The sequence below is a fragment of the Marmota monax genome, unplaced genomic scaffold (genome assembly GCF_021218885.2).
Source record: "Marmota monax isolate L192 unplaced genomic scaffold, Marmota_monax_Labrador192_F-V1.1 WCK01_AAM20220418_F8-fsc00105, whole genome shotgun sequence".
In the NCBI taxonomy this organism is placed as follows: Eukaryota; Metazoa; Chordata; class Mammalia; order Rodentia; family Sciuridae; genus Marmota; species Marmota monax.
The window spans coordinates 5,465,604-5,478,341 of record NW_026692947.1 but is presented as its reverse complement, the minus strand read 5'-3'; the positions used below and the strand labels follow the sequence as shown (position 1 = coordinate 5,478,341).

At 40.5% G+C, this 12,738-nt stretch overlaps 1 protein-coding gene across 3 annotated transcripts in view; it reads left to right on the top strand.

Annotated features, from left to right (window-relative positions):
• Positions 1-12,738, top strand: part of Kcnh1 (potassium voltage-gated channel subfamily H member 1) — a 376,450-nt gene that overhangs the window by 241,187 nt on the left and 122,525 nt on the right. For all 3 annotated transcript variants that reach the window (XM_058581957.1, XM_046452297.2, XM_046452296.2), the window contains one exon: positions 10,376-10,575. In XM_058581957.1, coding sequence (XP_058437940.1) covers positions 10,376-10,575 — 200 coding nt within the window. The remainder of the gene's footprint in view (positions 1-10,375; positions 10,576-12,738) is intronic.

Below are 12,738 nucleotides of genomic sequence, written 5' to 3'. Positions count from 1 at the left end.
TTATTTGTGAAGAAGTTTAGAGAAGGTAAATTATCCTGAGATCAGGAGTGGAACCAGAAATATCTCCAGAATACACACTCTGCCTTCTCCTGGGCACCACCCTCTATGGATTGATTTGCTAGCATGACAGTGAGTGGGTATTTCATTTTCTTTCCATTTCACTACCCATTTTTGTCCAGTGGATATTATAAAGTCATAGAAAGTAAGAATTTCCAAGTTAGTTGTCGGTTACCATGCCAATATAAACAGGATTCTACACCCACTCCATCATTATCACGTTAGAATAAGCAACAACAGCAAAGTCCAAAAATACTGCATTAACAAAATTAGATGTGTTGCTCTCAACTGGACTGAAAGGAATGGAATAGAGACTAAGTCTGGTTCCCAGGCCTTATTCCCTCGCGTACCTCTCCCCGGGGTTTATACTTGCTCTTCAGCCTTTCCTCCAGTGAAGAGTTTTATCAAAATCACTGATCAGTATTTTAGCTGAAGTGTAAAAAATCTTAACATCTATGGTTTTCAGAGATGTATTGGAAGGTCTCCATATTTGATGAGCTTGGCTTAAATATTTCTCTTCAGGACCCAAATGGGTAAATTGGGGGGTCTATATTTGCAACTAAAAGCAATCTGTGTTACAGGTTACTGTCTTAATAAAATGCTGTCTGGCATGTGTCAACTGTCTTGACATTTGACTTCAGGACTGTTAACTCAAAGATAAAATAACATTAAGGTTCTGTGTGGAAAGTACCCAGAATGTTAAGTTGGTCATAGAGACCTTCATTTTTCCATCACTATCATGAAATCTCTACCACAGGATACTTATGAAGAAAAGAGATATATTTACCTCACAGTTTGGAGATTCAAAGGCACAGCACCCTCACTGGCTTGTTCTGGTGAGGGCCTCATGGTGGATGGCAGATGGCAGTGATGAGAACATGTATCTGGACAAGTAGTCACATCTTGAACCAGAAAGCAGAGAGGCCAGAGCCAGGCCTGCTCCTTTAATAACAACCATCTCTTAAGAACTACCTAAGGGCAGCTGGATGTCACTCAGTGGGAGAGTGTTTGCCTAGCATGTACAGGGTCCTGGTTGTGATCCAGCACCACAGGAACTACTAATGGGTCCCATGAAAAATACCTTCATCTGCCGCAGTCTGGCTGGGCACAAATGCCGCAGTCTGGCTGGGCACACAATCACGAGCCACCACACAGCTTGTAGATTCAAACAGCAACTCTTTATTCCCGAACTCACACCAGCCGTCTACAGTCACGTTCTGGGGAAATCCACGTTCTCTTCCCAAATCCACCTTCTCTCCCAAATTCACCTCCACTGGGCTTCTATCTCCAAAATATACTGTCTAAATCCCGTGAGAACTCAAGGGGAACTCAGGCAGCAGGATACGCCCTATTCCCAGCAGGAATAATCTTAAACCTTAAACCTGGAACCTAAACTGGGAACGCCCTAAACAAGATTATCTTAAAACCGGGAACACCCTAATCTGCCTTGGTCCTTGAGCAAGGTCACTTACATTCAATGTCACTGCAACATGTCAGCAACATGGGGTACGCTGGCAAGGAAATTGTCATACCTACTTGGCTAATGGCTCCCAGCATTCATCTGTTCTGATGTCACACCCCCCGATGACCCAACTCTCTCTCACTAGGTCCTACCTCTTAAAGTTTCTATCAGACTTTTAACCTCTGGGCCCTTGGAGGACAGCCAAATCATGGCACACCATCTCATTTAATTCTGCCACCAATTTGGGAAGTGAGCAGGTATTTTTCTCTTTGCCAGACTGAGAGGGAAAAAGAATATGCCTCTGGCCACATAGTCCTGGGCTGTTGAGCTGAAATTTAAATCCAAGAGGGTATAATGCTAAAAATCCCTTCTTTATGTTCTTAACAAGAGATAATATTGTGTATAGACATCGCTGAGTTCACCTGTAGAGATATGTAGGCTGCCCTTAATGTAGCATAAAATTCAACTTCTAAACTCCTGCTCTGCCTTTTTAGACCCTATTTTTGTACCTCATTAGTGACTTGGAAGTGATAGTGTCTCTGGACTGCCTCTGAGCTCCCAGTGCCAATGTTGTGTGTGTTATTAAGTCCCTCTCCACGGACACAGCAACTAGTGCAGCTACAATTTAATGAGCAGTTCATCCTAATCACGAGACTGGCTAATGGGGAGTTGAGGACTGCAAAACTGAAGATTTTTATTTTAAGGGAAATTCATACAACAAAATCCTTTATTTGTTTTGCGCCACACCAAAAAAAAAAAAAAAAGGAAAAGAAAATCTAAATAAGCAGCAGTAAGGCATAATCTTGGTGGATACTGAATTTTCAGGCATTATCATTTTGAAAGCAGGGCCTGGAAAGGGGTTCTACTTCCTCAGTTTTCCTGTTGGTACCTATAAGATCTTGGGGTAGCAGGGTAGCCAAGGGTAGGAGTAGAGTTGAAAGAGGTGGAGAGAAGGCATGTTGCTGTCCATTTTTAGAAAATGGTCTTCTAATAGATAAATAGCTATCCCCCCACACCAACTGGGGAGTCGACCCCTAAAGCACATCCCCATCTCCCTACCCCTTTTTGTTGTTCCCACTTCTTTTTCTTTCTTTTAATTAGAGCTTTATGGTTCTGCATAGTAGTTGGGTTCATCCCAACAGTCTCATTTATTTTGAGACAGGGTTTTGCTAAGTTGCTCACTGATCTTGAACTTGTGATCTTCCTACCTCAGCCTCATGAGTTGCTGGGATTACAGGTGTGCACCACCAGGCCCAGCTAAATGGCTCTTTTCTTTTTAACTATCTATCCTTACTCCAGAAGAACTAACCTATAAAAAACCAAACAGCCTTGGCCATGAAAATCAACATTTGTATCCAGTGTCATGACATTCTGAAATTAAACAAGGATTATCAATAGAAGATAGTCCTAGTTCAGGTTGGGCCATCCTTAATCCCAACTGGACCACACACCATTAAATTTCAAAATGATACAAAACCTGGAATCTTTTGAGCATCCTTGAGGTCATGTGTGCAAAGTTCTACACCATGAAACCTTGAGGCATAATTTTATTCAATATTTTTAATAATTTTATCTCCAGCTATGTGTATATGAAACGTAAATGAATTTTGGGTTTTGACTTGGGTTCCATCCCCAAAATATCTCCGTATATGTATGCAAATATTCTAAAATCCAAAAGATTCCAAAATCTGAAACACTTCTGGTCCCAAGCATTTGACATAAAGGATACTCAACCTGTGCCATGTTTCTCTAAGTTCCTAACAGCAACTGCATCACCTGAGAATGTTGTTAGAAATGTAAATTGTCTAGGGCCCGCCCAAGACCTCCTCAATCATATACCCTGGAGGTAAGGCCCAAACACTGTTTTGAAAAGGTGATTCTGGCCCACACTGAAGTTTGAGGAGGGATGAGTTAGTGGATACAAATGTGATGCTGTGTGTACTGTTCCTTTGATCTTGGACTTTAGTTTCTTTATTGGCTAGATAGTGATAGCAACCATACCTCAAGGCAGGTATTATTTATCACTATGGTATTGCCTTGAGCTCTTGACTTTGAAGATTTTGAAACTATTTCTTTCATATGGGCCACCTTTGGTCAAAGCAGAAATTCTAAAAGCCTTTGCAGACTGTTCATACCACTGTTGTTAGGCATGACTGACTGGACCACACACCAGTACATCTGGCCACCCCTGAAACTCCACTAATGCCACAGCAAGGGCAGGTTTTCTCAGAGTACAAATCCACAAAGAGAATGAGAGGGGAGACTGCAGAGGGGACAAAATATGAAAACTGAAAATCAATGATCAGCTTGGTAGACTCAATCAAGCTGAACCCTAAGGTGACACAGGGGAAATAAATAATTTGATTTGTTCCAAGACCTTTAAAGAACTCAAACACTAGTGTCAATAAGTGCCTCCAGAAGGGAAAGTGAAGGCAGTTCTGAGAAAATGAGGGCTGGGTGAAAACTTAAGAGGCACTTAGACCCCCAGATCTCTTTCTTGATCTATGCAGCTGCCCCTCCTCCACTCAAAAACCCTAGTTTGTTTTGGGGTCTCTGGATGGGAGAAACCAGGCACTGTGGAAGCAGAGGTACTATATGAAAACAGGGATTAAGAAAAAGTTCATTCACTGAATGTGGAGACCTCTAGATGTCTTCTCCTCCCATGGTCACTGAGCACTGCCAGCATTTTCCAGACAGGAGATTAAGTCTTCCCTGGGGACTCAGCAGTCCAAAAAGGACAATCGCAAAGTCAATTGCATTGTTGGTTCTTCAACACTACCTCCAGCCAGGTTACTCTACAGTAATTTGTCACAGTTGGTAACTCTCAATCACGCAAAACTCTTAAATCAGTTTTCTAGAGCCCCATTCTTAAATCCAAGTGGGCATCTAAGAATTTTTATTTATTTCTAATGTGAAAGGCAGACAAATAAGTGAGGAAACAGAAGCCAAGCAGGGATAAGATGTATTTTTAAGTTTTCTATCATTTTTATCCTCTAAGAAAGTAAGAAAAGATATACCTATGAAACAGAATTTCATGCTATTCAGAACAAAATGGTCATGGAAATTAAGGCATGAGAACAAATTAAAACTCAGTAAAAAGAATAGAAGACAACAGTTGAAGAAAGCTCTCACAAAATATAGAAAATAGGAGAGAATTAGATGATTCCAGGAGTTCAACACCTGAAAATTGGAGGCCTAGAGGGGAAGAAATCATAAAAGAAACAATCCATGAGAATTTGCTTGAAATGTAGGACATACGTTTTTTCACATTGAAAGGGTTCGTTGAAAGATTAGCCCAATGCTATGCAAATATGCAACACAGAGCCCCACTTATGTATGTAAATTATATTTAATTATAATGCACCAATAAAAATATGAAAAGAAAGCTTAGCACAAAAGAGGAAAATGTAACCACAGCAAAATGTATATCATTATATAATTGTTAGAACATTGTAGAAAGTTTTTGAGAGGAAAAAAAAAAATGTTTGATATGGTTTTCACTTCTCAAGAGTAGAGAAATATTTCCAAAATCTGAGAAGAATTATTTCCAGTCTAGAATTCTATACCTAGCCAAACTATTCATAAACTGTAATAGCATACATATTACATCTCAAAAACTCTGATCCTCTTCCCCTTCTCAGTAACCTACTGGGAGAAGAAAGGGGTGGGGCATGGGATGCAGGAATGAGGGAGTCTGACCTGAGTAAGGTTACTAATGAACAGAGTCACACAACTGGCAATGGAACAGATTCAGAAGGCTCCAAGAAAGACTGCTTTAAGAAAATGAAATTGATAGGTCAATGTGCTCTAATACATTAAGAGATTTATCTGTGGGAAAGTTTGGAATCAAATGAATGGTAAGAAAATTAAGCAAATGAAAAGACAGACCGTTAAGAGCTACAGGTAAAAGAGAACACTGCAGAGAAGCAAGTACATGGTTCAGCTGTGGGTAGCACTCATCTGAACACTGGAACATAAACACAGATGTGGATCTAACCCAAATCATCAGCTCTACCAGGAGAGTGGAGTAATGAGAAAAGGTGTGTGAAATGAGTGGGATGATGGAGGAGAGGAGGAAAGTGCTAAATTCTCAGCAGGCAAAGATAATGCCTCCAATAGAATATCAGGACATAGCACTTTGAGCCTGATATTCAAACAGGGAGATAAATACCAAAACAATTAGCTAAACAATTGCAAGTTGCATGAAAAGGAAAGGTCAAAGGACTGATGTTTTTTTTTTTTAAATGTCTTGACCTCTTAACTCTTTGAACTATGATTATTTATATTTTAGACCAAAAAAAAATTTAGGCTTAAAAATTTAAAACTTAAAAATTTAGACCTGGAGTGGAGGGAACTTTTGCTGCCCTTCCTAAGTTCCATATAGTCATTTCTAGTTAAGGACTAGAGAACTCAATCTTATTTTTCCTTGGATGGGACCCAGAGCTCTTGCTATGATACAATATAAAACTTTAAACCACATGGATGAAAGAAATCTTTTCTCCAAATCTGCATTTTGCCTTGTAGTTGGGAGAAGTCTTTTTCCTTTCCCCAAATGGAAGGACTTAACTATTCCATGTTTAGAGGGATCCAAGACACCCTCTGCATGGCCAGATTCAGTCTGGCTTTCCACCCCCCTCCCCCCAAACTCATGACAGTGAAATTACACACCCCTCCCTTTCTCCCCATATCACACTCAAATATCCATTTGGGTGATACCTGAATTAACATGTCTTCTCTCCTAGTTAGGTATTAATACTAGTTAGGTATTAAGAATTGCAGGTACAGGGCTTGATACAGATATCGAGATACTAACAAATTAAATGTCATATGCATGAGAAACATGTATCCAACCTCATAAAATTAAGTGAATTTAGAGTAAAATTATACACTTTTAATATAAAATTACATCATCCTCATCATCATTCTAGAATTTGGCCCTCCTGCAGACCTTTAACCTCAGAATGCCACAGGAGCAGTCTGAACCATGGAACATTCCATGACAACGCTGCTTTTGACTGACCAGCATGTTGGTGTCTAGGACCTGCTATCTGGCACTCGATCACGGCCAACAGAGCTATTTTTACTATATTATTGATTTGGTGTAACTACTTTTTAAAGCTCAGGGTTAGATTAGTTTTCTAGCAAGCATCCCATAAAGAGACCCCTCTACTCTTTGCCCATGAGCCCTGGTTCATTGAAGATAAGAAAACAGCCGAGGCAAGTCTGCCTTCCAAGGTTTGTTGAGTTAGGATCAGACTCTCTGGGAACAAGGCAACCAGCCTGGCCTAGTCCCTGGGAGGAGGATGCTGAGCATACTCAGTGACATTACTGGCATGGGGAGAGCTGGTGCTTTGCCTCTCCTTTGTTTATGAAGTAATTCTGAGCTTAGAATAACTGGTATCTACGTTATTCAGGCTTTGCACTATTTCTGCTTTCTGTCTGGCTTCTTCTCTTCATACTGACAGTACTCCCTGGTGTCTTTCCAGAGCTTGGTAGTGCTCTTTCCTTCCTCATTTATAATTCTCTTCAGGTGTGTTTAGTTCTTCCCTTGCCTCTAGATTCATGAACTTCTCTCTTTCCCTTCCATAGGCAGCTAAATCTGAATAAGATCATTTGAAAGAAATGACAGTGGTGCATCCATACAGCAGGATAGCCATCATCAATTAAAAGCAAAGGGATTACATTTGCCAGTAAATGCATGGAGTTGGAGAATATTTTGGCTAAGTGAAATAATCCCCCCAAACCAAAGGCTGAATATTTTCTCTAATATGTGGATGCTAATTCACAATGGGGAGAGGGCACTAGAGAAGAATAGTGTTACCTTAAGTAACACTAAGAATTGCAGGTACAGGGATAGTGATACCTTAGGTAACACCATTCTTCAGTATAGGGATTCTTAGGTATAAGGTATTCTTAGGTAGAGGGAAGTGAAGGGGGAGGGGAAGTGGGAGTGTGGGATAGGAAGGAGAGTAGAAAGAAACAGACATAAATTAATAATATATATACTCTGCATGACCAACATGATTCTACAACAGGTATTCTCAAAAAAATGAGAAATTATATCCCATCTATGTATGATACATCAAAAGTGCAAAAATGCATTTTATTGTCATATATAAATAATTAAAACAAATAAAAAAAATTAAAAATTACAACCTGGATGGACCTTAAGTTTACTGAGTGGAAACAACCAATCTCAAAAGGTTACATACTGTATGATCTATTTTATATTCTTAAAATGGCATAATAGAGGGGGAAAAACTTGTGGTTGCCAGGGGGAAGTGTGACTATAAAGGGACAGCATGAGGGAGGTCTCTTGTGGTAGAATACTTCTCTCTAGTGCTAGTTACATAAATCTACACATGTAATAAAATGACACAGAACTATACATATACTTCATAGCAATGCCAATCTTCTGATTTTGACACTGTGCTCTTGTTATATGAAATGTAATGGGGAAACTCAGAGAAAGGTAACTGGAATTTCTCTGTTTGAATCTTCCTGTGAATATCTAATTATTTCCAAATATTTGCCTTTAAAAAAATGAACTACTGACACGATAACAGAGAAGAAAAAAAAATCATGCTTAAAGAAGCCAGTCAAAAACGAATACTAAAGAAAAAGTAGATAAATTGAACTACATCAAAACCAAAAGCTTTTGTGCTGCAAATGATATGGTAAAGGAAGTGAAGACCACCCTTGGATGTGAGGAAGTATTTGCAAGTCATATATCTGATAAGGAATCTATATCAAAATATATGAAGGACTCTTGAAACTCAAAAGGACAGACAACCCAGTTGAAAAACTTGAATGGCCAAATCTCCAAAGTAGATATACAACTGGCCACTGAGCACAGGGAAAGAGGTTCAACACTGATCGATTATGGAAGTGCAAATCAATGAGACACTTCACAATGGACAGTTCACACTCACTAGGATGCCAATCAAAAAGATAGGTAATAACAAGTGTGAATAAGGATGCAGAGATTCTGGGACACTCACACACTGCTGGTAGGAATGTCAAAAGGTAGAGCTACTTTGGAAAATAGTTCGGCAGTTTCTCAACATTTTAAATGTAGTTAAACGTGAACGTTTATAATGGTAGTATTCATAATAGCCAAAAAGGAAAAAAAATCTAATATCCAATAACCAATGAGTGAATAAATGTAGGCAATCCATTACAATGGAGTATGATTCAACAATAAAAATGAAGTATTGATAACATGGTACAATGTGAAAGAAGTTAGTTACAGGCAGCCACATATTGTATAATTTTAATTTACATAAGATGTCCAGAATAGCAGTCTATAGAGACAGAAAGTAGTTTATGGATAGGGGGCTGGGGAGAAATAAGAACAGCTGATAATGGGTATGGAATTTCTTTGGGGGGAGGGAATGAAAATATTTTAAACTTAGATTGTGGTGATGGTTGCACAAGTCTATAGATATATTAAAAAACCATTGAATTTTGCACTTTAAATGGATACATTTCATGTTGTATGAATTATATCAATGATATTAAAAAGAAGAATATGCTATATGATTCCATGTACATAAAACTATTTTAAAAATGCAGGCTGATGTGTGGTGTTAGAAAAGAGCTCAGAGATTGCTTGGGGATGGGAGGGTGAAGGGCAGGTGTGGGCAGGAGGGAAGGATTTCCAAGGGAAATGACAAAACTTTTTGGAGTGATGGATATATTCACCATCTTATTTGCAGTAATGGTTTTATGTCAACGTTGATTAAATTACATATTTTAATCCTATCCAGTTTATCAATTATTTTTAAAAAGCAGGAAGAAAAAAGCATGTGTAAACTCAGTAATTCAACAAACACTTATTAAGTAGAGGAATAGTATTTAGAGTCTAGGGGTACAATGGCAAGGAAAAGAGGTGTCTGGCCTTCAAGCAGCAACTCGTACTCTGTCAGGCAACAGGCCAGGAAAGAAGCATATATAGATTGCACAATAGAATAATATGAGCTCTGTAGAAATATGCCTAGTAAGTTATGGTAATCTTCCTGGTGACAGATGGAGGGGAGAGGGGATTGGGGAAGTCTTCCTGGAAGTGATGGATTTGTGATGATGTAACAGTCCTCCTTGGTGATGCTAACGTAAGGGGAGCAGTAGTGACACATACTACATAGTTGTTACATCTCAGAGGGCACCTGATTTTATTTGCATTGTATCAAAGCCATGCTTTTCCCTCCAATGAGCCTTGTCAGCGAAGCAGATTGTTAAGTGCAAAACAAGGATTTAACAATAAGTGGAAAACAAGGATAAAACGCCTTCCTTTGCCCTCTGAAGACTGCTAAATAAGTTCTGATTACATATTCAGAGTCTGTCCTTCCTGCTGTGTTCTTTGAGGGCCAAAACTGAATGTCTTATTCACCATCCTGTCCCCTGTAGGTAGCATAGGGTTTGGCACACAGCAGAGCTTGATGAAGATTGTTAGCTCATAGATTTGGATTTGGACTGTAGCACATGGGCATACATTTGACTGGTGTCCTCAGACATGTGTCAAAGTTTTGTGAAAAGAGGTACTAAGTGAAGCAGTACAACTGCCTTCCCCAATTCATGGCCGCTGCTTGTGTCTGAGCTCTGGCCCTCGCTCCCAACCAGTCTGGCCCTGTCTCCCCATGTTTTTTTTCCTAGTGGACTGACATCAGAAAACTCTTGCTTTGAGTCCACCTCCCCAAAGGTTCTGGGCATGAAGTTTTCCTGAGAAGGACCTTGGCCATCTGTTCTAGGGAGAGGCAGCTGGCCACTGGCCTGCTCTGAACCCATTGGGCATTCTGGGACCTAACTCAAGGACCACTCTTGCATTATTTCTTTTCCTTTTCTCCTCCTTGCTTCTAGCACTTCTCTATGCCACCATCTTTGGGAATGTGACGACAATTTTCCAACAGATGTACGCCAATACCAACAGGTACCATGAGATGCTCAACAGTGTTCGGGACTTCCTGAAACTCTACCAGGTGCCCAAAGGACTGAGTGAGCGAGTCATGGACTATATTGTGTCTACCTGGTCCATGTCTAGAGGCATCGACACAGAGAAGGTAAGAAGTGCCGGGAAATCACTTGTCTGTTGGCTTTCTCAAGGTAGGCTGAGGCCCTCAAACCTGGCTGGGTTCAGACTTCATCTGGGTGATCCTAGATTCTCGGGGTCCTTTCTCCAGAGGTTTGGTTGCTTCCAGATCAGCCTTGCCCAAAGACCAGCAATTAAGAGTCATTATTTAAGAAACTGGAAAAGCGATGTGTGCCTCCTGGAAAAGAGGAAAACTGGAAGTCTAACTATCCAGAACAGAATTTCCCAGATTTGGACAATGATGAGAATCAGGTCATGATAAGAGGAGGTTGTTAGTACTACTGATTTTTCCTTTTGTTTCACATTCTAAGGTAGCACGACACTGTTACTAATATAGTCTTTATTCCAAATTTTGATTTTTGTTCAACGGGAATTTACTTGCATGAACATTGACTTTTTTTTAATCGCATTAAAATTAGCTATTTCCTGTTAAATGAGGTTTATTGCCTTCCCCTTAAATCATGTGCTCTAGGATATTGCCCCACTCATCTTCCTTCCTGTCAATCTAGATAAAAATTCTATTATTCATTTATGAATCGTCTCCTTTGTACATTTTCTAAAAGCAAAGATTCCATCCCAGCTCAGTTTTTCTCTACTTAGTCTTTTCTACCACACTTCCTCCCTTTATTGCCAATCTATACATTCTTGGGGAAATACCAATTCCTTTTCTTTGTTAGAATTAGGAAAACAAAAACACTATTGCAAAAATACCTATTGACATATTCAAGTCTGATTTCAACTAGCCTTTGGGATCAGCTGTCCATGTTCCTATCTTCCTTCATCGGAATAGTTAGTTGAGAAGTGACAGTGTAAAAGGAAAAATGAACTAAAATCAGCCCTCAACTTTAAAAGAAATGTCACTTTGGATCTGTTGACTGTGCCATGAGGCCTACAGCAGCACCGCCACAGCATCGGCTATCATGTCTTGACCGTGCATTGACAATAAATGTATTTTTGTACTTCTCCTGCCTGTCTGCCCCTGCAACAGAGCCTTATTTGGCTTTCAGTGGCCATGGGAGGGAGTTGCTGCGATCTCTGTTGACGGGATGAGGACAAAAAGCCCAAATCCTTTTACTAACTGCCCCTGGTCATGGAGCAAAGAACAGCAAAACTAGGATTTGAACCCAGTTTCCCTTTGACTCCAAAGTTTTTTCCTTGGATTCCCTCCGCCACCCTTTTAAAATGTAAAACATGTACTGGAGGGAAGAAGCAGGAGTCCTGATGATGAGGTTCTGATTTCCCGGATGGGCAGGTTGGGAGTTGGAGCCTCACTGAGTCCCCAGCTTTGCCAACCCCCTGCCCCAGTTGTCCCTATTATTTCTGTGCCTCTCTCTCAACAATGCCTGTAGGCTCTGTGGGTTCATGACCGCTGATGGAGCAGAAAGGAACTTTGATCTCTCTGCCCTGGAGCTCCTTTTCCCAGGCCCCAGAATGCCTTTGTAAATCTGGTTGTCTGGAAAGAAGCCCTTCCCCACCACCCTCCCTGCAGGGCTAGGCTGGGCCTTCGCCAGTGAGAGATGACACAGTCAGCATTTACCTTCCCTCTCCCTCCCTGCTGTGGAGGGCTTTGGGATTTGTCCCATTTCCTGGCCCAGATGGGAGAGGAAATAGCCATGAACTTCACTATGGTTACTTACTACAGAGCCCAGTGTGGCCAGAATGGCTGTTCCCCTTGGCAGGGACTTATGACAGGCAATTACTAGGGAGAGAACCTACACCTCTTCCAGGGATGACCAGGGTCGGGTGGTAGTTCTGGAACACTCTGGTTTTAGTGGTAAGTAGCTGGTGACTTTGAGCACATGCTTGTCTCTCTGAACCTCAGTTTTCTTGTCTATAATACCTGGAAACTAGATGTCCTCTAAGGTCCTTTTAGCTATGAATTTCTGAACTACAAAGACTCCCTCTGATGACATGAGGTTGCTGCTACAATAACATTAAAAATGACAACTAGGGCACTGAACATTTGCTTATTCTAGGACCTTCCATACAACAGCTCATGGAATCCTTGCAAAATTCTCATGCATGATGGAGCCAGGTGCAGGGTGCATATCTGTAACCCCAGCTACTTGGGACAATCACAATTTCAAGGCTAGCCTGGGAAATTTGCACCCTGTCTTGAATTTAAGAAAAGCAA